The 26,581-nt window shown below is 36.8% G+C and overlaps 1 protein-coding gene across 1 annotated transcript in view; it reads right to left on the bottom strand.

Moving 5' to 3' along the window:
- HMGCLL1 (3-hydroxy-3-methylglutaryl-CoA lyase like 1) overlaps window positions 1-26,581 on the bottom strand; it is a 145,829-nt gene that overhangs the window by 89,015 nt on the left and 30,233 nt on the right. The window contains exons 2-3 of the mRNA XM_024122045.2: window positions 17,490-17,570; window positions 17,155-17,262 (exon numbers count right to left, since the gene is read on the bottom strand). Of these exons, the coding sequence (XP_023977813.1) occupies window positions 17,155-17,262; window positions 17,490-17,570 (189 nt within the window). The remainder of the gene's footprint in view (window positions 1-17,154; window positions 17,263-17,489; window positions 17,571-26,581) is intronic.

Here is a 26,581-nt window from a genome sequence, read left to right as displayed (position 1 = left end):
GAAAGGTTGGCAGGGCCTATACTAATCTAGGAAAGTTTAAAAGAGTATATGGCATAAGAACTACAGTCCCTAATATGACATAATGACAATTTTTTTAAATGGCCATAGCAGTATTTCCAATCCCACATGTTCTTCCAAAACCTCACAGATCTCCATCAAGAAGTGGATGCTATTTATCATCCACTTGAACCTAGGCAGGCTTGTGATTGCTCCAACAAATAGAGCATAGCAAAAATAATGCCACGTGAATTATGAGGCTAGTTTATGAAAAAGGATAGGGCTTCTATATGGCTTTCTCCTTGGGTGGAGCCACGATGGGAAAGTCAGCTGATCTGCTCTGAGAAAAACTAGCTACTGCAGAGCAGCCACAGGAAGAGGCCCACATGGAGAGCCCCATGTGAAAAGGAGGTGAGCCCCCGGCCAACAGTCAACACTAATCCTAATCCTAACTTTAACCCTAACCGTAACCCTAACCCTAACCGTTAAACTTGTGATTGAAGGAGCTCCAGATGATTCAGCCTGAGGCCCCAGACTTTGTGTACCAGAGACAACTTTGCTCCTGTATCCTGTTCAAATTCTGACCCTAAGATTTGATGAGCATGGCAAATGTTTATTGACACCACTAAATTCTCACATAATTCATTGCAAAGCCATAAAGGCTGAAACACTGAAAAATCAATAGGGTTGGAAAAGAGGAAGAGGTGGGTGTAGCAGTAGGAATACACTATCCAGCTAGAAAAGATTATTGGTAAACGATCAAGAAATAGATTATAAATTAAGACAAGGGGTCACACACTGTGATGTGTCTTGAGTTAGGTTCACATTATTCTAAAAATTCAGGATTTATTGTGAAGACAATAAAAAGCCATGAAGAGTGGGTGCTGAATTAGCAAGGGAAGACTAGGATAGATGCAGTATTTTAGAAAGATTAACTTGGGAGAGGTGCAGAGGGCAGTCAAGAGAAAAGAGAGGCAATTCTCAGGCAATGGTGAAGATGCAGCTTGTGACAAGTTCCACTGCAGAGAAATGGCACTGGGAATGGAACTACCAGAGAAAAATTAATAGGACACAGTGGCTGGTAGTATAAGAAAGGTGACTTTACTCAAATATGTAATCCTCACTCTTTTATAACTTCTTTTTAAAATAGTTAACATTTGTGCAGATTTCAACACAGTTCTTGATTATATATCCACGAATTTAGCCTTTGTGTCTGAGGCTAGAGTGTGAGCTCTGTCTCTGTCTCTCTGTGTCTCTGTCTCTCACACATATGTACATGCAAACATGCACTCACAAATTATCATAAAAAATTTAGAGCACTTATTCCTAATTTCAATCAGAAAGACAAGTAAAGTTACAGCTAGTTTTAGGACATTGTAATGAAATCTAAAACACTCTTAGTAGAGAATAATGTTCATTGGTATTACTAATACTTATGTCTAACTAAACACAGTATGTTTATTTATGAGACACATTTACATTAACATGATAACAGAAACCAATAAAGGGTGCTTCTCAAACCAATATGCAGTTAGAGAATAAGGTATGGCAGTGCATCATAGCATGAAGGAGACAAGACAAATTTTAATCTTCAATAAATATAGGTCATATTAACCTGTAAATGATTATTTCACTCTATATGTAGTTTAACAAAAATCTTGAATCATTATGTAGAAATTTATGAAATTAAACTGTGACTTAAGAGATATTTCAATCAGCAGAACTAGAAAATAAGAAGAGATGACAGTAACCAAATTCCCAGGTCATGAAAGCTAAACTTTGATAATCATTGAAGATACCTTAATGAAATTATGATAAAAACATTAATTAGAATCCAACAAATCAGAACATTTCCCTTTTTAAAAACAGCCACACTATAATGAGGTCATTTAAGACATAATAGTATTCTGTCTAAATTTGGTCAATAAAGACAATTATGTAAAGAGCTTTAGGAAATCATGATAGGATATAATTTTATTACAGTGAATAAAATGAGCAGGTTTCAGTTAAAGGTATAATATCCTTGCTTTACTTTATTTTTTTACTCAGAGAGTTTATATTATACTACAATCTTGATGTTATTTTAATGTCTAAAGTTTAACTATTAGTCAAACAATAATAGAACTATTCCTTTACAGTACTATTTTGACATCTTAACAAAATCTTTCTACATCTGGTTTGAATTAACATATTTTTAAGATTTTGCTGTAACTTTTCATTTAAGATCATAAAAATTCCCATTATTTGGTTAGTAACAGGATTTGCCATTATCTGGCCACGGTGTGGGAATGGCCATACCTACCCAGCCAATCAAACAGGCTATACCATGGTGAATCAATTGTTCTAGGTATCCAAATTTTGATATGGATTCAAATAGTCACAATAATTGTGCAACAATTTGCAAGCATCTTAAAGATATGCAAAGCACCACAAAAATTAGAATGTAATTTTTAGAGCTTTTATTTAGAGCTTTTATTTTACTTGCTACTAACTCTATCATGGGGTGATTATATTTGGACACTCCAGGTTACACATATTTAGACATTTTACTAATACTTTGTCATTATCTGAATACAATAATCTCTCCTAAATATTTATGCTTTCAATGTGTTCTCCAGACAACAGCAATGGCTAAAATATAGTTTAAGCATTGTTAAATGCTCATCTGAATTCCCTGAGATTATTGGAATTTCAAAATAATGCATATGAGTATATATTTTACAAATAGAATATAAAATTTGTCATTGGTGGATACAAAAGCTAATTTTAAAATATCGTGAGACCTTAAAAATGGACTTTTTAAATGCCCTTCAATGTTTGAATACTGACTCATTTCAACATTTCATACACTTAACTATATCTAACATTATGGCATTAAAAAATGAAGCAGAGGCAGTCCATATACATATAACACACAGGCTAGTGGTGGGAAATGTGTGTGTATGTGTGTGTGTACATACCAAAAATACAAAATAATACAAATGCCATGTGATCTGAAGTTCTATGAAGCAGGTAAGGAAGTATTTTTCTTTGCAACCTAAAGTAGAATAATGACAAACATTTAAGCTAAACCTTATCTAGGCCAAATGTAAATAACTCAGGGGCCTGTTTTTTTTTTTTTTTTTTTTTTGCGGTACGCGGGCCTCTCACTGTTGTGGCCTCTCCCGTTGCGGAGCACAGGCTCCGGACGCGCAGGCTCAGCGGCCATGCGGACCGGGGCACGAACCCGTGTCTCCTGCATCGGCAGGCGGACTCTCAACTACTGCGCCACCAGGGAAGCCCCAGGGGCCTGTTTTTTAAAGGAGCAAAATATTCATAGAGTTTAATGGAGTAAGACTATTCATAAAGTATGAAATTATTTAAAAATAGTCATAAAGCACAACTATTCATATATTATATATGCAAATATAATTTCTATGATAAATTATACTCTAGTATACCATAAAAGGAAAGGGTTTAATAAGCCCAAACTTAAAACATAATTGTTTATTAAAATTCTTCAGATAATTATGGAGTGAGATATCCTATAGAAATTTTTAAATTCATACCCTTCTTTCATTTTCAAGTCCAATGAAATGAAAAGTAAAAGTATCTATACCCTTTACCTCTCTTCTGAATAACAGTTGATAGAGAAAACAGAATATTCATTGAGTAAATTTTGTTCAGTTCCAACTGAATATATGTGTGTGAGACGTTCATTTAGAATCTAATCACTGATGCACGTTTTTTTCCTTTTCCCAGAACAAGTATAATTACAAAGATATCACATTGTACAGGTCACTAAGTTCCAGAGGTGCATTTACTATAACTTTTTTATGTGAAAGTCTCACACACATGTATGACACATAAAACTTTTACCTTTATTATTTTAACTCAGTAAGAGTGAGTTAATAAGGAGAATGCAAACTTCCTGAGAGGAGTTGAGTTGTTCTGCATCACCACAGAAATTATTCAATACATCATGGTGGCTCTGGTGAGGCAACTGTATTGTGTGATGGAGTAGAATTACAGAGTTGAAGTTAGCACTGTTTTTAAATGGCAAATGTGTTTAGAGTAGAATCTAAAATCCATGCAATCTAAAATCCATGTGAGATACTCCATCTTTACAGCAATATCTGTAAAGTTGTATAACTTGACCACCTCTTTTACCACTGGATCTTGCAACCTAAATATAAAACTCTGCTTTGTCTCCTCTTCTCTCTGCCCTGGTTCAGTCAATATGACCAAGTCAAGCATCATCAATGGGTAAGCTTTACCCACTTTTCCTTCCTTCCCTCCACTCACCTGCTAAAGTGCTCAAATTATTTCCCTCCCCTGCCATCTAACAAGAGTCCTTCTCCTGATTCTTTGTCATGATGTATGAAGGAGAAGGAGGAAGGTGAGAAGTGGTAGGAAAAAGAGAACAAGATAGCCAGAAAAATTTAAGTAATCTAGAGAGTCATGATGTTGGAGAGGGACAGGATGGGTTTGGGAGCAAGATTACTTGCCACTGCTCTGGAGCAGTGAAGAAGTGTGAGAAGAGAAGACAAAGGACAATTACACAAAGTGTTGCTCTAATCTATAGAGTGAGTCTCCTGTAATGGTCTTCAAGTAATGCACATAAAGATGGGAAGACCATTTAATTCATTTAGGTTGCTATATTATATTTTTTTAAAAAAATATTTTATTTTATATTGGAGTATAGTTGATTTAGTTAACACACAATGTTGTTAGTTTCAGGTGTACAGCAAAGTGATTCAGTTATACATATATCTATTCTTTTTCAAATCCTTTTCCCATTTAGGGTATTACAGAATATTGAGTATAGTTCCCTGTGCTATACAGTAGATCCTTGATGATTATCTATTTTATATATAGTAGTGTGTATATGTTAACCCCAAACTCCTAATTTTCCTTATGTGTAAATCCAGGCACAGACTTTGCTACTTGGGAGAATTCACAATGCTGTGCTTTCCAAGAATATTGGTGTAAATATTCTCATATATTTAATATCTATAAAATATATTATATAACATAAAATAGAGTATTCAACTGTACCTCCTATTAAAAGTGTCACTCTAGATTTAAGCCAAGATTCCTATGATATCTGGCACCAGAGGTATGTAAATATTTGAGGAAAAACAAGTTTCAAAATATACAGAGCCAGAAGCTAGTCTACAGAAAATTGTTCCAAACATCACATCTGTAAAATTGTAAGTGAATGAATCAGTTGGCATCAATGTCAAATTAAATGGAAGTCCTTTCTTATCAGAAATATATTCAATATACAGTATATACAATTATAAATAAAGTGTTCATATTTTTGCTTTTTTTTTTAATGAAAATCACATAGAATATATATATATCAAAATTCTTCACTGGGATGGACAAAAAACTACAGTAATTCTTCTAAAACAATATATCTGTGTATAAGGTTACATATCACAAAGTATTAGATTGCATCTTAGCATGACATTACAAATAATGAATTATTAAACTGAAATACACCCTCCTAACCTCTCAATAATAAAAAAAAATCTTGATCAATGGTGCAAGAGAAAAGACAGTCTTTCTTAATGAGATATCATTCCTTCTTTTTTCAGCTAGTCAATTTATTTCATCCTCCAATATTCACAATATTCAACTCAGAAACTCCTCTTATACGACATTCTCAACAACCAGCTTGATTTCCACATCTGTTTACTGCCATAGTTCTCTGTGTGTGTATATCTATCCATCTATCTATCTATCTATCTATCTATCTATCTATCTATAGTTAGTCTTATCAAATTTTGTATAATTTATACTGATTTGTGTATCTTTCTCCCTAACTAAATTATTAGCTCCTCGAAGACTTCACTCAAAAGGGACATTTAATAAAGCTTGTCGAATTGAACTGAAATCTCTCCTCCTTGCCCTTTATTCTAGTTTTCATTCAATTTGAGTTCAATCCACTTTGAATCATGATTCTTTTTCTCCACTAATTCTAAGATTTTATTATTAGTAATGATGGTTATAATGATAAATGCAAACATTTACTTTATGCTGGTCGACATGGCAGGTCTCTATGTGTTGAGTCCTTTACGTGCATTATCTCTTCAAACATTTTTAACCACCCAATGAGAAGGACAGTTTCTGAGATGGAAAGGATGAGGGGAATCACCCAGTGAGTGGGGGAGACAGGACGGGACCCAGATCTATCTGACTGTAAAGCACACTCTCTAATTCCTCTTTGTTAAGCACATCCTCCATATTGTCTAAATATCTTCTCTCTCTTCATCTTAGTCTTTGCTCAAGATTTTTTGCACCACAATATCAAGGGAAGAATTCCTAGAAAGATCCCACCCTCAGGCTGAACAGTTTTGAGAGTATGTGTTTTCATCAAACCCAGTGTTTCCCAAACTGGATTGATCATCAAAACTATTTGAGGTTCTTCTAAAAAAAAAGCAAAACAGAACAAAACAGATTCCTTGGGCTCATCAGTACAGATTCTGATTCTGCTCATCTGAAAGACCCAGGAATCTGTTGTTCCTAAAACTTCTCAGGAGATGTCAGACATCAACAAATCTGGGAATTGTGGTTTCAGTCACAAAGGCCGCCTGTTAGGCTGGAAGGAGGTCAAATCAATGCATCCAAGCCCACCCACACCTACTTCAAGATGGGACACCTCATTTTGTTTTTATTCAGAGATGAATCCAGATTTTGTGGATATGAAATTATTGCTATTTGGAAGGGAGCCTTTTTAAAAAAGAACTCAAAAATCTCTAACTTTTGTAAATTTTACTGAAACACATGACCAGGTGAGCACATTGCTAGGGCCCCATCCAGGGTCTTGGGAGGAAACTATACAAATATTTTGTGGTAATTTTCCTGTCTGTATCGTATATTGAGGTTCTAAATAAAGTTTCATCCAGGGTGAAAAAAGTTCCATTGATTAAAGAAAAATAATAACATTTCAGAGACTCCAAGCCTGGTTGAAATTTCCTACCGCTCTTAGTCATATCATCAAGAGAGTTAAGAATCTATCTGAAATAAAGGTCCATGGTGTCTACAGTATTTCTTTTCCTTACCATTTGAGTTCAGTTTGACATGTCTTATTCTTGGTATATCCATAATATTTCTGGGTATATTTATTTTTATAAAGTCTCTGCTAAATAAACCATCTTAAATTTTGCCAGGAAATAGATTTATCCTCATGGACCTATAACCCTCACTAATACACTGTGCTGAATAATTTTTTAAAAAATATATCTGAAGGATTTTTTTTTACCCCACCATCACCCAGGACAGCATTCAGATCTCTTCAAAATGAGTAGACAATATCAGAAGGTGTTTGCATACTATCTCCACTGGCTAGATGATATCTCATTTATGGTAATACTTTCCCTTATGCAGCAGGAAGGATGGATACAGGACGTGTCATTTCTTCAATACATGCCACAGATTACTATACAAATGTAAATAATGTGGTTTCAGAACCTATAACTCAAAACTCAATTTGAGCAGTAACTCTTCTTAAAGGTAACACATTCGTAAATTCAGCCATGAGAAAAAAAATGGGACTAAGCACCCTTTCTGACAGCCATAAGTGAAAACGCTCAACCCAGCCATGAATAGCTTATAGCCTGGGTACTCTAACCCTGTCTCATTCACAGACTCTTTCCACAAACCCCATATATCTTAGCCTCAGTAGCACAGAGGAAATCTTGGTCTGCTTGAAGAAGTAAGACAGTTTTAATAAATCACAGTCTTACAATAATAAACACAGGAAATCTCTGGAAAATTGAACATCTAGTTTTTTTTTTTTTTTTTTTCTACCCAGTACCCTGTCTTGGCTGCCACTGTTAAAATGGTCTGACACCATACTCACAAAACTTCTTAAGTCCAGAAGCCTAAAAACTAATTTGGGCTGGTGTATTATAATTTCCTGTGCTTCCTTATTTAACATTACCTTTGTGTTCTAAGGGCCTCTGTACAGCCCTCTATGGGAAGGAATGTGCAGACTTCTCAGGAGTGACCCAAGAAAGTAGCATACATGACCCACACTCTTTTACTGTGAAACCTGCAAGCCATTTTCATCATAATCTATTAATGTCTACAAATATTCATTTTTTAATTATAAAATAAACCCAATCTACCCAATGGATTTGTGGGTTATACACTGGGAGACCAATGTTCCAGACAGAGAAACCAGAGTCATCTTATTCAATAACATTTCCCATTTCCTAAGGCAAACATAACAAATATGCATTAGTGATTCTTTGTTTGGGTCAGTGACTTTGGTGACCACCCTCCTGGTCGTCCCATGTCAAAACAATCATGTTCCCAACATGACTCTGAAGTAGGGGCAAGAAGTCTCAAAGCTCCCAGTATAATTTTCTTTCCATTCAACTGTGTTGCCTCTCATATATCATGCCTTTGTGTTTGTTAATAACACTGTCAACAGTGTTATTTCTCATGCATGGGAGCAGAAGTGACTTTTAAAATACTGTGTCTAATTGTATTCATTCTCGATGACTGTAAATGGACTTTCCCCTCTATACTTATACTTCCTTCTGGAAGCCCCCATGCCCACAGTGGAGAGCTGCGCTGGTGAGCAGAGGGGAAGCTTGGGAGGGTTGAGGCAGACCATCTCACTGGCAATAAGAGAGCGCTGTAGCAAAAAAGTTCTTGTTATGCTGGCAAGCAATGAAGTCACAATAGCCTGTAAGATCTAACTGCAATGATTTGACATCATATGGCTCTGAAGAGCTCTGTCTGGCTAAGCAGTACAGAAGACAAAACTTGAAAAGCCTGGACAGACAACTTCTTAAAGATAAACTGTTTAACATATTTGGATTCCTAGGTTCTATTTTATGACAGCTCATTTACAGATATTCACTTGATTTTATAACCCCATTATATGAGTCAATTTTTTTTTTAGTGATTTCATTCTCATTATCCATTTTAACTTTACAATTGGATCATTATACAGATATTGCTATCAACCACACATTATTCAATTTTTGATTCCAAAAAAGAATTCAATGCAGTGTTTAACAGAGACACAATAAAAGCAGTGAATGGGTGAATAAATGAATGGAAAGAATCCAAGGTATAAAGGTTGAAGATATTTTGCCAAATCATATCAGAAATAAGTAAGAGTCAGGTCTCAGATTTTCTGTCAGAAAATGTGTATGTTGTTATTTCTAATTAGATACAATGATGTCACTGAAAGCTTAGGAAACCTATAACCTGGAGGACTTGTGAAGAAATAACTATTTTGGGATTACTAAGAAATATGTTTCTTACTATATACTATAAGCTGAATTCAATACATGATGCATCAGTCTTGACTAAGAACAGTGTTACAATTTCTTGATAGTCCCACATCACAGCAGTACAAGGTCTGGAGTAAGTAGTATTAACTCTCTCAGGTTGTTAGCATGAATTTGTTTCAATATGTTGATATTTCAAAGAGTACTTAATTTAGTTTATAAAGCAAACAGGAATGTGAGTGCCTAGAACAATTAAAGCAGCTCAGTTATAACCTCTGAACTTTTGCCTTTACAAATCTGAAGTTATTCAAGATATTTATAAAATGAACAGCATTCTTCAAAAGAATGTCCTATACATTGACAGTGAACAAATAGCTAAAATTCATAGATGTTACAAAATATTCTATTATTCTAAAAATATAATTCCAATCAGCCTTTAATTTGATAAATTGGATATTCAGGATAAATGAATTTGGACAAAAATTTTTAAGTATAAGAATGTAAATGTTTTATATTTACTCTAAGTGAAAAAAATATACATTTGTATTCCTTTTTTTTATCAAGTATGGAAGAAGTGAAATGTTAGCATATATATGTCTCATTAATGTGTCGGTTTGAAATATAAAACTAACCTATTGCTTAATATTATTTTTGGAATGTAATGTTACTTCTAGCATTCAGATTTACCTAATTTCCTATGTTTACTATTCCATATGACTCCTAGAGAACTTTCCAGAAATTTAAGCAGGCAATATTAGATCAGTGTGCATGTAGTGTGTGTGTGTCTGTCTGTCTGTCTGTGTGTATATCTAAAAATTAGGAAAAAATACTTTATTTTTATTTTAAAAAATTAACTGGAATCATAATTCTTTATAAACATATCAACAAAACATGTCTTTTAAAACCATAATCAATTTTAAAATAATTAGTATATGTTTCATTTTCAGTGTTCAACATACAAGGATCGTGAATTCTTAAAAACAAGTGATGCTTGGCATACTTAAAACTTATGATCGAAACAGTCCACATTTAATCTTAACACTTTAAACTTTAAACCTGGTTTTCACTAATGGCTGTGATTCTTCCCATGAGAGTCATAACCGTGGCACCCAGGAAATACTTTAGTTCCTTGGAGTCTGGTCCACAGGACAAACTCTGCTTCTCTTAAAGTGGATTGCATGTTAAGTGGCTTAGTCAGGAGTTATATCAATGGAATTAGTTTATAGTAAAATAAGATTGACAAACTAATCAGCATAATGCAGAAAATGCCATTAAAAAGTTAGAATCAAGTCTTTCTGTGCCATACTCTATTCAGCTTTTATGCAATTGTATTATATGCAAGACCTTTCAAACTGTCGCTGCATACTGATAATTCATGGTCCAATTTTAATACAATTTTAATCAGATACAAAAATGGAATTTTCATATGATCAAAATGTCTTTGAAAGTTTCTTTCTTTCATAGGTAAACTTAGAGAAAATTTGATAAACACAATAGAATTGAATAAAAAGTGAGATAAAGTATTTTATTTGAACATTTTTGGTACATTTCATAAATCTAAGAACCAAAAAAACCAAATTTTTAGTCAAAATGTAATTGATCAGATTAAGCAATTAGAAAAGCAGTTCATGCTGAGCATAGTAAATCTTTGAGTAGAATCATAGTTTTTGGCCTCATGGGGAAAAAAATCTAAAAAAATATTGAATTATACCTTATGATGTGAAAAAAATAAGAAAATCTAACCAGTAGAATTGTGACATTATTGCTTTTCATTATAAGTTTTGCTTTTTGCTTTGCACACAGAAGTGAAATTACATCTTAGGTCGAGAATAAGTTACTGTTGAATGCCAAGTAATATGTACAGTGCTAGCAACTAATTTTTTTTCCAATTTGTTCCAAAGTATAACCTTAAACAAGTTCAAACAGAAAAAAAATGTAGTGCTCACAATCCTAATAAAAAGAAGAAAACATTTTCATATTTCCATGTTCTTTTCTGAGAGAGACAAAGGTGTTTTAAAAATCTGTGACTACGCTTTAGGCAATTTGCATGCCCTCTGTGATAGGAACCACTTTAAAATATTGCATTTCAGGTTAATCACTCAAATACCAACCTGACTCCCATGTGAGGCAACACAATTTTATATAGGGAGTGGATAGGAGTCAGGTAAACATTAGCAGCCCTGAGAGTACTAAAATATCTATTTTTTTTTGGAATTTGGGGGTTTCACAATGCAGAACCCGCTTTTCTATCAGCTATATTTATTCTTTAATTATCAGTAAGAAAAAGCACGTGCAGAACTAGATTAATTACTAGATGATTTTAAAAGACATAAGTGTCACAGATAGGAAAAATGGCTCCAATGATATCTCCCCACCCATGTGCTCCTCTACAACGCCCCTCCCCAGTCAAGAGGTGGCATGGATCCCCTCCCTTTGAAACTGGGTGGCTTTGTAACTACATCAACTAATATAGTATGGAAGCGTGATGCTAGAAAATTTATAAGGCTTGGCTATAAAAGGCATACCATATTTGCTTGTCTCTTGGAACACTCACCTTTACAACTCTAAATCACCATGTGATATCCAAACTAGCCTATCTGGGTAAAAGGACTCCTGTAACCTCACGAAATGGGAACTGCGGTCTTGTAAATTTCACCAGGCTCCTCTTTGGCCGATGGCAGAGGGCAACTCCTCTGGGATATAGGGGATGAGACTAGCAGAAGATGAAATTACCCTGTTAAGGACACTGTGCCTTATAAGCAAAAGAATACCGGGGCTCTCCCCAAAAGCTCTCCACACCAGTTCTTCCACTTTCTCTCTCCTTCAGTCACGCTCACACACACACACACACACACACACACACACACACACACACATACACACACACACACACACTCAACATCTCTGCCAAATTACCCCCTTCCTTGCCTCTTCACACATCCATCCCCCTCAAAAAGAGCAGAACAAGAAAAAGAAGCCAGGGGGCGCTCAGGAGCAGAAGCTACAGCTTCCTGCATCTCATCCATGTAAATCAATCTTAAACTTCAATCCAGTAAATGTGTTTTCATTACCGATAAAGCCTTAACTGCATCACAACTAAAAGGAGGGCAGGGAAAAGTTTACACATTCCTTCCTGCTTACACTGTGCTTGGGCCATATTTTTAAGTGTTAGACTGATTGGTAAATAATTTTTACAGCCTTTTATGTATATTTCTTTCTACTTTACAGAGAAAATCTATTTCTGCCCCTTGCTGATGTGGCCAGACTTAGGACGCACCCATTCCAACAGTTAAAAGTTAATGAAACGGAGAGCAAATATTTATAACTGAGACTTTGTATACGACAGACATAAACATACAGTGTCTTGTACTTTTCATGTATTCTTATTTTTAAATAAATGGTATTCACTTTAATCACTCATGTGAATGAACGTGTTTAAAACAAAATGGCTACATTAAAGATAATGGAAAATTCTAGTTCACCTTCAAAAATTATTGTATTTATAATGATTTAAAAGGCTCATTACTGAGAGCCACATTCCAAAGTTGCAGTAAACCCATCGAGTTTTTATAAACACATTTTCTTTCTACTCTTACTGCTGTTCGCTCCACTGAAGTGAGGGGCTATGTGGACTCATTTCAAATGTCCTTAGATTATACGTCACTCTAAGGAAACCCTTTTTTCCAGATAAGTTGTAAAGAACATGTATTTTTTAATGGCAAGTATTTTATCATCTCTGGCCATTTAGATTATAGGTGTGAGATCCTGTTTTATATGGCACCCTGCTACTGTGGAACTTTTCTTTCAGCTGCTTTAGTTAGAAAAGCTGTTGCCAAACAAAACAGTAGGAGGGAAGCTGTAAAAACGTTTTGAAATGCTAAAAAAAGAAATAAGTGAGCAAGCAGCAATCTAAACATAAACCGGAGGACTCTTCCCATGACCCACGTTTAAGGGAAAGAAACAGAGGAAGATGCAGAGAATTAACAGAATACCAATTTCGAGCCACATTCAGGATCTTTAGAAGGATTAGAAATTATTCAGAAAATTACATGTAAGCTGGTGCACTAAAATCGTTCTGTCACAAATCTCAGACATTATTCTGAGCTAGACGAGCCTGGTGTCTTGACATTTTCTCAAAAAATGAGAGGTCATAGAACCTGGAAAATAATATGTATATGTATAACTGAATCACTTTGCTGTCCACCTGAAAATAATACAACGTTGTAAATCAACAATACTTCAATTAAAAAATTTAATTTTTTAAAAAAAGTGAGAGGTTATAATATAAAAGTTCAAATTACCATTATGAGTTAGTTCTGTTGATTTAAGGCCTTTTTCGTTAGCATCAGAACAATGAAATCGGCAGTTACATAATGAGATAACCTCCAACCGCAACAATAGAAAAGGCTCACTCAGGCAAGCTCAGTGAAATCTAGAATCCAAACACCACTATAGCAAAACAAATTGTAAAACATGGGATGCTCTCAAGACTGCTCTTTGAAAAACCCTTGATGTGCTATGTAATATGTGACCAGTATAACTTTGGAAGTTCAATCTGATATTATCTTTGATCCAGGCACACTGCTTTTTTACAGATATGTGATTTATTTAAAACACTCCTTTTTCTTTTTTTTTTTTTTTGACTTGGAATGCATGTAAACAGATGAGTATTGAAAGTGAAATATATAACATATTCCTTAGTATTTGAAGGATGAGTACCTTTATTATTTTTTTCCCGAGCCAATATTTAAATTAAACACATACTTCAATGTATAAGACAAAGGCTGTTTATCCCAGAGAAGGTAACTGACTTGCATGGAACCCGGAATAAGTCAGTCAGTTGTCTGTCGGTCAGGCATACGCTCAGATAACACTGAAGAGCCTGGTTGGAGCCAGGTGCCCTGGACTCTGGGCATCCACAGACAGGGACCCATTCATGGGCTTTATTGCCCTAAACCCTCCCAGGCTGCAGGCTTCATTGCTGGGATTCCCAAGGTTCAAGGAGGTTAAGTCACTTACTCCAGCTCCAGACAGAGTGTAGACCGAACACAGAACAGAGGTACATCTGCTCTGCCACAGCTGTCCTCATGAGCTTGTGGGGAATTCCGTCATTTATTCGATAATACTTTGAGCCTAGGCCGAGTTCATTACATCTCAATAGGTTAAGTCAATGAATCATGTTATTTTATAGTCCCAGCATATGTATCTACTTCCTGTGAGGCCAGAAGGCATTTTCCTATTACTGCTCACAGAGGGACGGTCTTCTCTTTTTTCTGTCCCTTTTTTCTTTTAAGTAGCTGTTCAAGGAGAAGAGTGGCTCACTGCAAGGGGCTCTAGTCTCATCCTTCAAAATGTCCCGGGGTGTGTCCTAGATCAGACTGAAGAATAATCCATCAAACAATTCCAGTATTGTGGAATAAGAGAATTTCCTGAGCATCAATGTGGTCAAGAGGCGTATTTTGTAGGCAGCTTCACAAAACCATTGGGAAATAAAAGTATCTTGAAAAGGACTAGGAAAATATAAAATCTGAAATATAACTTTGGTTGGTCATCATTAAAGTTACCTGTCCTCCTTCCTAAACTTTACTCTGAAATTACACCAGCATATCCAGTTTCTCTCCAACAATAATCAAATACGTGAAAAGAGCATTAACTAAATCAAATAAAGAGGCAATGTCATGAAGACTTAAAGATGATAAAGGGTCTCACATGACAGCTAGTAAAATAATAATAGCTCACATTTTACAAAATGACAAGTCAAGGAAATATGTCTAGTCTCATCAAGCTGTTTGTGTCTTCCTAAAGAAAATATTTGTGGCCTTCGTAACACAAGACCAAATACATGATCAAAAAGTAAGAGTCACTTGTCCATGCCAAAGAATTGAGCCATGTTATTATGGTTTCAGGCTGATGGATTCATTATTCATTTCACGATATTTATTGAGCACCTACTTACTGCACCAAGCACTGGGGATACAAGTGATGAACTAGAAAGACACGTTCACTACCTCCATAACTCTCAGAGTCTGGGAAGCAGATCATCAGACAACATTTATAAAAAATATATAGGATTATATACAGTGGCAACTGGGATGAAGAAAAGTGATAGTTTGTTTTGAGGAGAAATCAAAGTAACCCTGATATTTGAAAACTGACTCTGTGAAATGTGATGTATTACTAATACTATTAATCCTTTTGTGGTTTTTGTTGTTTCCAACATCTTGTAATTAAAAGTGTTTTAATGTTTTAAGCCTTCTTACACCATCTTGCTATAACTGCAGGGCAGTGTAGAAACTGAGATGTACATAAATGAATATAGATAAAGCACTGTATAGCTACAGAGGCAGGGTGTAAGTAGGAACAAGAGGCAGTTTGGTTTGCCAGGAGCTTCTGCAAAAGGAAGTAGGGCCAGGTAAAGAGACCTTGAACCCCAGGCCAGGTTTCCAGACTTTTCAACAGAGAGAAGGAAGGTTCTAAAGAACTGAGGATATGAGTTTGAGGAAGCTAGTATTTCTGGGAGATTATCTTAGAAGCAATAGGCAAAATACATAAGGAAGGGAGAAACAGTGCTTAGGAATAACATTTAAGGGACTGTCTCAATAATTAGTCCATAAGGGTATGGATTACTAACACATCCATGGGATTGAAAAGAAGAGACTCAGGTATAGGGTCTCCTGAGGAGGAAGAATTTTTTTTTTTTTTTTTTTTTGTAACTGACCAGTAACTGGTCAGTAACTGACCAGATATAAAAGACCTTTGAGAATTCAAATCCAAGATTCCCTAAGAAACAGTTAGGCTATGAGCATAAAGTAGCATCAACAATGATGAGTCGGACTTTGAACCTGCTGAGTTTCAGGTACTAATGGCACGTCCAGCTGAAACTTATCAGAGAGGGCAGGACTGGAAATATAGATTTGTCATCCTCTCAGAAGCAACTTGTGATTTTAGAAGGGTTGGCAAAGAGGAAAGCACAGGCAGAGAAAAATACTAAAGAATCTCAAGGGAACCTTAAACTTGGTGGTGGGGAAATGATGTCAGGGGTGACAAAAAGAGCAATGGAGGGGGATAAGTGAAGGAGGATTATAGAGGAAACCAAGGGAATCAGATGAAGAAGTAATCAGTGAAGTTAAGTGCTGGGCAGAGACTGAAAGATCCAAGGAATGAGAACAGGGTCCAAGGAATCCAGGGATCCAGGGAATGGGAATTGGATTGGGAAGAGAGTGGGGTGTGTGTGTGTCACTGTTTGCTAATTATTAATCACGTTTCAAAGATCAGGGCCAAGTCTCAGAAATGATGATTGCTGCCATATGCCAGACAACTCTGGATAAGGCTCTATCCTCTTCAAGAGAAGATTCTGGATGACTACCTTTGCCTTGTCTTTGATGAATACATATATTTTCATCAATATATATGAATATATATAACCCTCTAGCAAATATAAGCATTAAAAAAAGAGAGCATATCTACATTTCTCACTGCTTAAAATAGGATTATAATGGGGAAGGTATCAGGCGACACTCAGCATTGCTTCCTTCTAATAGACAAAAAAGATAAATCACCTGGAGATACTCAGATCACTCATGAAGTCAGTAAAATGGTAAATGGAGGACAGGACCCTAAACTGCTATTAAGAGTCTTAGCCTCTACTCACTATATCAGACCATACACTCTTCCAGGTTTAGGATGGAGTTCCAAATAACTTTTTAACAACTAAGTCCAAATAACTTTTTAGGACTTAATTTATATATTTCATTAAAGAGGTTTTTCTTTAATCGTATCTTAATGCATGGGCTAATAATTACTAATTTGCTATGCTCTTACAAAATATATCAGGTTAATATCACAATGTATATCACACTGTTCACTAAATCTTGTCAATGTTGAATTAAGAATCTAATTAAGGAATTATGGATTTGCATACCTGTGGTATCCATCGGGAAGACACAAAGCTTGTCACTTCTATTACAGGCAAGCCAGTTTGGGAAAGTTGATTGATAAATTCAATTTTTATATCTGTAGGAACTATAATCTAAGAAAACATTAAGAATTGTAAGTAATTTGCATAAATTATTTATTGAAGCATAAATAGAAAATTAATTCCTAACTGAAAGCAAATACTATTTAAGATTTATAAATTCAAGTAGCAACTAAGAACAAATGTAATCATCTAATATATGAAATCCATATGTCTTTAGACTCAATAAATATTTAGATTTAGCATTTTTTAAAAACTGTGTAAAATTAATATCAAGTTACCTTTTCATTCTGCAATCCATCTCTAGGTCCAACTTCTACTATTTTAACATATTCAGGGAGTCCAGATGGCTGGGATGATTCCTAAAATGAAAAATACAAGGCAAGAGAAAGAGATAACAGATCATCAAACTTGTTTATTTGAAAAGTCAAACAATTTCACTCTGTTGGATTAAGTTCTCACCCTGGAAAGTTAAGAAAGGTAAGAAATTGATATAATGATATAATCCAAATACCAAGTTTATGTTATTAGCAACATAAGGTCATTTGTTTTACAACCCAGTGATATTCAGTCTAATTATGATTAAAATCCAAAAGATGAATTTCAAAGATAAAACTGCAGAGAAGGTGACTTACTCAGGTTCTAAAGAGACAATCTGCTGAGTAATTCTATGTGTGATGATAAACATACCATTGTTAGAGTTCATTAAAAAATTAGATCTTTGTATTAACAGACTTCTACCAGGGACAATCATCCAGATGCCATACCCTGAACTTGCCAAGTGTGAATTCAGTTTTCTGGCCTGTGTCAGAGAATAAGATGTGTTGTTTATTTATTGTCTGTGTCACACAGCACAACCAGCACCTAAACGCAGCTTCCTAAAGGACAAACTCCCCCCAGGAAGACCTAATCCTTGATATTCCCCTCTGTTCCTAAACTAAGTATTATGGTCACGTCATGTTTAGAAGGACACTAGTTTGAAACAGGAAAAATTGAAACTGACTTTACCAACTTCATATTGCAGTTAAAATCGGCAGTAGGCTACATCTTTCCAGACTGGACAAACATAACCTCCTGGTATCTCTGAGCTCAGTTAAGTGTGGGTAATCAATCATCAAGGTCTTCTAATGGATAGCTGATGGAACTGACCCAGATCAGCATGACCTGTACTTCAAAGTTATTTTTTTGTCTTGCCTTTCATAAAGGATGATGACTCTAGGCTGACCAATTTACATTGTCTCACTCTGTCCTTGTAACAATCACGGGCATACACCGATAAAGTGGCTATTTTGGATGCACGACACAGTTTGTTTCCATCACACAGCACAATGCTCCCTGCCCCTTCTAGGGTCCATAGCTGTTACCTGGTTTTATTAGCATTCTGTGCTAACTAACTCAGCAAAGGAACCCAGATGATCCCTGTTACAATGTTTACATACCACCCTCCACAATTTCCATGAAATCAGGCAATTCAATAAGCAAAAATTAACTGAGAAGGAAAAGAATTCTCATCTCTGCATCTCCTGAGCAGTCTGTGATGCATGCAGTTGGGAGGGTGGAAGTTTGAGCGAGGACACATGGGGTCCCTCAGTTTTAGGCTCAGTTTTGGATGACAATCATGAAATCACGCCTTATTTACAGGGTGGTCATCATTTCAACCAGGCAATAAAGGAGAGGGATGGCATGGGAAGGCAGAGTAAAAAAGAGAAGCTCACTCCTCTTTCTTATTACCTCCAGTTCTAAAACTGCAGGGATGAAAAAACAAAACTAGGCACTCTTAAGCCATGTGGTCTCATTATCGCTGATTGTTTCCTGAAACTCATTTTCAACAGCAATTAGCTTGGAGTATACATGGATGAAGAATACTTCTTTATTAAACAGCAGTGTTTAACCCCAAAAAAGGAACATAGTGTTTTTTAAGGTAATAACAATATGCTGAGTACAATTAAAGAGCTTGGGACCTTCCTTTGCATCACTGGTATAGCTGGCAGAAGTAACAATCAGAAGAAATTAAAGTGTAATCTCCCACTAATTATAGCCATTTAAGTCAAAACAGAATATGTGCTTACTTGATATTATTTTACATTTCTTCTTGAATGTAACACTCCCATTTTGTCTTCTAGTCATGGGTCTGTATTCCCTCTATCTGAATACCCAAGAAATCAGAAGAAAGTTATAATGTGTTCAGTAAGTTCAAAGAGTAACAAGTTTCCCTTTAAACAGCATATAAATAAATGTATAAATAAAGTCAATACATACTTGTTGAGTATGTGTGATGTGAGAGCCCTATCTTGGTATTTTCAGTGTCATTCTGGGCATTACTATCTCTGTATTGACGTTTCTAAGCAACTTCAGCTTTACATAAATAATGCAATGACTACTAAGCAAATCCACCTAAATGTTGTACAAGCACATAGAATTCAATGATGCAAAACTGATCTCATGATTTCCCTGCCTCATTCCTCTCCTCAGATATTCTCCCACCACCTACTATCTGATTCCATCTCTCTTACCACTTATGTCTAATTAGTACCTAACTGGTATCTTTATTACTGGTTCTATTTTGGCATATACCCAACACCCAACACTTAGCTTGCACTTAATAATTGTTTGTTGATTGTATTAGTGAATCTCTTTTGTCACTGGCTTTATTTAAATTGTCATCCTTTTCTACTCAGTCTATTGCTGTAGCTTCCTAAGTATTCTCCCTGATTTTGTTTTTCCATGATTAAAATGCTTCAGAATCTACCAGTCACCTTTGGAGAGATCTATCAACCTAAAGTAAAAGATGATTCATGACTAGCCTCTCACCTTCTACCACACTCTACTTCATGCATCCTGTGATTTTAGTCATGCTAAAGTCATGTCCTGCTCACTTTCACGACTGTAGACATGAAGTTACTATTGGTTGGATATAGCTTCTATCTGTGGGGAAAACTTTCCACCAAAACTATTTCTCTTCTTCACAGACACAGGACTGGACCTCATTTCTCCCCTAAGAGTTACGTTTGAACAAGTTCCAGTTGACGGAACATGAATGTGAATGCTATGTACCACTTTTAGGCTTGACCCATGAAAATATCCCACGCACATGCCTCCATGCTCTTTCCCCTCTAGCCAGCTTGATGCAGATGAGTATGGCAGACTTGGAAGCTAATAAAGACAAAAAAAGAAATTGAAGGAACCTACACCAGAATCACTCCTTTAATAAGAATTCCATGCCTATAAGAAAAAATTATTTTGTCCCTCATAGAGATGAAAATAAATGTCAACTCTTTTAAACCATTGAGGGTATAGGTATATCTTTTATAGCTCCTAATTGTGAAAAATGATGAAGGGTCTGAAATTTTACCCTACTTTCAATCTAACAAGTGAGCCTGCCATGGATGCTGGTGGAAGGCACAAGACTCATTGGTCAGAGAAGGAAAAAAAGGCTTATCACTCACAGCAACAGCAGTAGCTAGAAAATCAGGATTTGTGCTAATTCCCCAAACCCCAACTCCCAGGAAAAAAAGAGGACCATACAATGCTTGCCCAGACAATGGGTTGCATTACAGGAAAGGAACCCCAAGCACAGGGACCTTGAACATTTGCTAGTGGGCAGTATGCATATCGTTCCTTGGTGACAGAGGTAGACACTGCGTTTATCATGCTTGACCATGAGTATGCCTGCCTTTGATCTGAGAGAAAGACACTTCCCCTTGGCTCCAGAAGGAGACACTAGTTCTATCATTCAAAACTATTTTGCATTAAAAAAATCCTTGAAAAGAGAGTCTGGAACAAAGGTAATTATGCCTCTGCTTGCAAGAAATACAGAAATTAAATAAACTCATGGAGAATTATTTCCCAATAATATCCACTCTTCATTTTTACACCATCCTGGTTTATGGCAAATTTTCCCACTAGTAAACCACTCTGTTGGCCCCTCTGATTAACGAACAGAGGCTGGAACCAAATCCGCTCATTTTTATCTCAGAAAACATTTAATTAAGGCTACTCTCAACAGACCTTCAAGGAGCAGGAGAAGGCCAACCTGCAATATTGACTTCTGCAGTGCCACTCCTCCCCAGGGTCCTGGATCCAACCAGTGGAACGAATCCTATACTGTAGTGGCCTCCGTATCAGAAGCTCAGCGTTGTTTACTTTGTGCTTATTTTATGATGGTGGATGTGTTACCGTGTTCAATGCTATGATTTATCCAGGCAGCAACAGTGACAATATAGGTGATGGAGGCTTGATCCGCAGCGTGATTCCAGTGTGCCTCATCAGAGTATGGGCTTCAGATGATCCACCAGCAGCCATAATGGATTGCCATAATTCATAGCCTCCCCCAAAAGGTGTCTTTAATATCTTAGTCTACAGTTTCCCAAATGGCAGACAAATAAGCTAGGTCAATGACCCAACAGTCAATAAAAACATGGCAATGGCCTCAAGTTCTGTCGGGCAAGTAGAGCAATCACATCCCCTTTCAGTTCTGCATGGCGGCTGGGGAGGTTTTACAACTACAGGAGCCCAGTGGTCATCATCAGATTTCAGTTCGACCAAAACATCATCCAACCAGGCTAAGAAAAGCACCGTGAAGAGAAGGGCCCCCACTGAGCCAGTAGCTTTGTTCCAGGCAGTGGAACAGGCAACAGAGGGCAAGGGTTACTTTTTGTGGGTAATTCTGAGATTGCACTGGGGACAGGGCAACCACTTTCTCGAATATACAATTTCCATTTGATTAGTGTGGCCTGTTGAAAATGTCCAACCTCGTTAGTCATTGACTCCAAGTTGACCCCCCAAAATGGAAATAGGGGCCAGAGAGTCACAACGGCCTCCCTAACTCAGGTGTCCAGTTTCAAAACGAGCTCCAAGGCAAGCCAACAACTGATTTTTAAAAGAGACTTGGATGGCTGTGTCATGGCAGTAAGGGATCCACAACCCCCCAAAGTGCCACCAGGTAGAGGCTGCATGACTTTGACAGAAGCTCAAATTTGCAAAATCACCAGTCACAGAGACTTACAGCTCAAAGAGGTCAGGAGGATTTGGGGACCCCCAAAGTTATGTTCACTTCACTACATGCAGCTCTTCCCATTGAGATGATACCCTCTGGCACTTATGGGACAGAGAATTATGATCACAACACACATCAGTTTTTACTATACATTCAGACATGCAAGCAACAACAGGAGAGTGTATTGGCCATGAAGGCCCCACCCACAAGGCTGCTTCAGGTCCCCTTTCACACTGAGAACACTGCCCAACCCCATCAAGTGAATCAGGACTCCCACCCCCATGGGACTGATAGGATGGTGACTTGGATGCCTTTATCAGACAGAACCAGGAAGGTTAGAGTCCTTGCTCTCCCCAACATTCCCCAGCACACTCAGATGGATGATCTCCATGCACCAGTAATCATTTTTTTCCTTAAACAGCTGAAGGAGGAAGGTTGGGAAAGATGAGGGGATGCAGAAGGGAGCAATCAGCACAACAGCTGCTCACTGGCTCAATCCAATGAACTTGCAATGTCTCTGGTCCACACAAAGCCCTGTATCAGGCAGCAAAAATCATCATTCCTGACGCCATCTATTTTAACCTTGGGAACCCCTGGCCTTAGCCTCCATAGCTGTGTTGGTTTCCAGCAGGATCGCTGGTTTTTTTCCCTCTGGCTGTCAAGGGTTAAACCTGCACATGCTCCATTGTCAAGATACCATCTCTTAAGTCTTCATCCAGTTACAATACCAGGACTAAGGGAGTCTTGCAAGGTAGCAAGGGTGACGCTGAAATTCATCTACAATTCTTTGGGTACTTTCTCAATGTCTAGTGGGTTGCTTTTCAGAACCTTATACATAACCTGGGGCAGCAGTACCCCACATACTAGTCAATGACTCACCTATGGCTCCTCACATAGGAGTTTGTCCATCCCAGTGAAATCTCCCCAAAGTTTCTGTATAGCAGCCAAGACTCACAGCAGACCTTTTGCTGCCATCTCTAGTTGTATTAAGTTACTGAGGACAGAATGCTGGATGGGCTAAGAAGGTCCAGCTACTGCTATTCTTTATTAGCAAGCATTAATTATCCCATCCCATCACCTCCCAACTCAACCAATCAAAGTTCTTATGATTCACCTGGCTTCTTCCAATAATGCTGGCCAAATTTATTCCTTCTACACTCCCAGTAACTATTGATGGACAGAGCGAAAAGAACCTTCAGCCCACTCAGGACTCATCTGAGTTCTACTTTTCACAATGGATGGACCTGAGGCTGACCAGCAGATCTCCAAGGAAGTTCCCCATCTCGGAGAAGAGTTAGCACAACCAGGGCACGACTCGGCCTTTGAACCTACTTCCCTGAAATCAGACAGCAACCATCTTTCCCAATTCCTCATCTTTAATAGACAATAAAGCAGAGGACCATTCGTTGCTCAGGTGACTAAAATCTGGGCAGCATGTTTGTTACCAATACCCATGGACGTCCCTCAAATCCCTTTAACCACCTGAAAAGCTCTCATTCTTCCTTTTCCAGGAAATATCTCTCTCAACATTCCATCTTCATCAACAAAACTGTCAAACCTGTGAAGGGCTGAGATTTTACCCTACATACTAAGTAATAAGTAACCCTGCCACAGTGTTCTGGATGCTGGCAGAAGATATGTGACTCTTGAATCAGAGACAAGAGGCTTTACTACTCGCCTTAATAGCAGTAGCCAGAGCACTAACAGCTCTTGTACCAGTTCCCTGAGCATTGCAGGGACGGTGCTTGGGGAACTTGACCATTTCATAAGGGGCAAGAAGCACGTCTGCCCTTTGCTTCGAAAGGACACACTACTATCACCCAAGGCCATCTGCTACACAAACACCTTGAAAAGATATTTCCAAAGGAACTAGTAGAATATGCAGAAATGTGAGACACCATGAAGAATCATTTCTCAACACTATGATTACCTTAATTACTGTCCTCAATCAAAATGCTTACTCATTAACCAAGATTCAATCTGTCATCTACTCAAGACTTTTCTGAGTTCCCCATACAGAATTAAGTACAGTTGACCCTTGAACAATGCAGGGGTTAAGGGCTCCAGCCCTCTGTGCAGTCAAAAATCTGTGTGTAACTTACAGTCAGCCTTCCATGTATACCCATCTCCTTCCTATCCACAGTTCCTCCCTACCTGTGGTTCCACACCTGCAGATTCAACCAACCGCACGTCCCATCAGGTAGCACTGCAGTATTTACTATTGAAAAAAGCCCACATACAAGTGGAACCTCAGAGTTCAGACCCTGTTGTTCAAGAGTCAACCATAGTTTCATTTCTATGACCCAATAACACTTTGTAGAGACTTATTTTAAAATAGATCTGTAATTACTTCTTTGCCTGCCTGTTTGCCATTTTTCATTTTAAACTTTCAGGATGGACATATACTAAGCGCTTAATTAATGTTGAATGAATGAATGAACACATTCACATCTAAAATTTAGAAAAGCAAGGTTAACCTTTCATTTATATTGAATACTACTCTTATTAGCCAGCATTATTATAGTTATTGTATATATGGAAATGATCCAACCACACAAAAAATCTCTGCCCATAACAAGATTACATTTTAGTGGCACAGTGATCTGTGTGTTACCTTCTGGGACCAGGGTCATTGGGGATGTGGCACGGTTCTTATACATTGCATATATAAGAGCTGATGAATGACTTATAAGTTCCAAGGAATTGCATTCTAGTTTGCAGAAGTGAGCACCATCATCCTTAAACAGGTTTTTGGTCTAAATTTTATTTTTATGGCAATAAAAGACCTGTTACTGAGTTCAGTGTATCCTGTTTAATGTGGAGTAGTGTATGATACTAGTGAAAACAAAAGATGTATTATCCAGAATGAGGGTTTCAAAAAGCCAAGTTACATGGCTGAATGTATGCCCACATCTGGCATCAGATTTCTAATGGTTCACTTTCACAGGGCAACAACCAAAGCAATACTATCTTGCATTTATATGTTGCTTTATTATTCCAAAGCACTTTTCTATCTACATTTCATCTGTGGAGCTACTCTGTGGGGTAGACAGACTGAAAGAGAGATTAAATGACTTTCTAAGGTTACCTAACTATGGTCCCTGGCTCCTATTCTAGTTTTCTTTAGGATGAGGTTAAATACATCACCAACTATTGAAAAAGCTTTGGTTGAAAAAGTAATAATGAACCATTCTTTCATGAAGAACATAAATGGGCTGCTTTAACTTACATTTTTCAATCTTACATAAAATTAAATGGAAGGCATATTTTGATGGGAATTTCTCTGAAATCTTTAGGATGTGTGTGTGTGTATGTTATTATATTATATATGTTTTACATGTATTATATAATACATATACACATATATATGTGTGTATATGCATAGTTTCCCATAATGGGTGGCTTCTATATATACAATCAACGCTCCAGGTGGTGACAGATATGATTTCTCATTATTCACTCTACAAGCAAGACTTCTTTTTCCCTAGGAAAATGATACCTTCCACAGTAGAAATTTCTAAACAGAATTTTATATGTTCTACTCACTTCATTTCTTGAGGAGTAATTCTATGTGTAAAAAAAGTCTTTATGGATATTGAAATACCCTGTTTCATAGCCAGTATTCCCCTGGAGAACTGCTACAATGACCAAAGCAGATGCTCCCACTACACAGATGAAATGTCTGAATCAGGAAACTGCATGATTTTCTTTTGAAATTAAATTGGACTTTTTAGGGGGCATTAGATTTCCACTTTCCAAAAGAGTCTCATTCTGCCATCTCATCTGACTTATGCACATAGTGCATCTTGCAGTAATGGTAAACCATTCACATTGTGCTATTTGTTATTTCTTAGATATTAATTTATCTTTTAATGAAACATAGAAACACATAAAGCATTATCACAGGAACCTTGGTTCTCTGGAGCAGTCTAAAGATGGTTCTCTCTCTGGGTACCTTTTTGGGATGAAGGGCTGAATCAACAAAGCTGATATCTGAAACCTTTTTTTCAGAATAGCTGTGCCCCAAGGTCAATTCAAAGGCAATCTCTGACAGTTTAAGAAAAATTTATTTGTAGCCAAGTGAAAATAAATTTATAATAGATGACTAAGTCAAACTCCATGAACAACACATCTTATTTTCCTGAATCAAAAGGTAAAGGAAGGTATCCACTTACCTTTTAGCAATTATTGGACAGCCAGAAAGAAAATGTGCACTACTTCATTCCCAAATGCATTTGGTCAATGTTTTAACAGAGATTAAAAGCAAGTCCTAAAATGTGAACAATCCTCTGTATGTACGTGTACTAATATTTGTTCTTGGCACCAGATGGAAAATTAGTACTGAGTGTTAGTGTAGACATATAACATGATTAAATA

The sequence above is a fragment of the Physeter macrocephalus genome, chromosome 18, assembly GCF_002837175.3.
Source record: "Physeter macrocephalus isolate SW-GA chromosome 18, ASM283717v5, whole genome shotgun sequence".
Classification (NCBI taxonomy): domain Eukaryota; kingdom Metazoa; phylum Chordata; class Mammalia; order Artiodactyla; family Physeteridae; genus Physeter; species Physeter macrocephalus.
The sequence above is the reverse complement of the archived record's forward strand: the minus strand, read 5'-3'. Positions and strand labels throughout refer to the sequence as shown.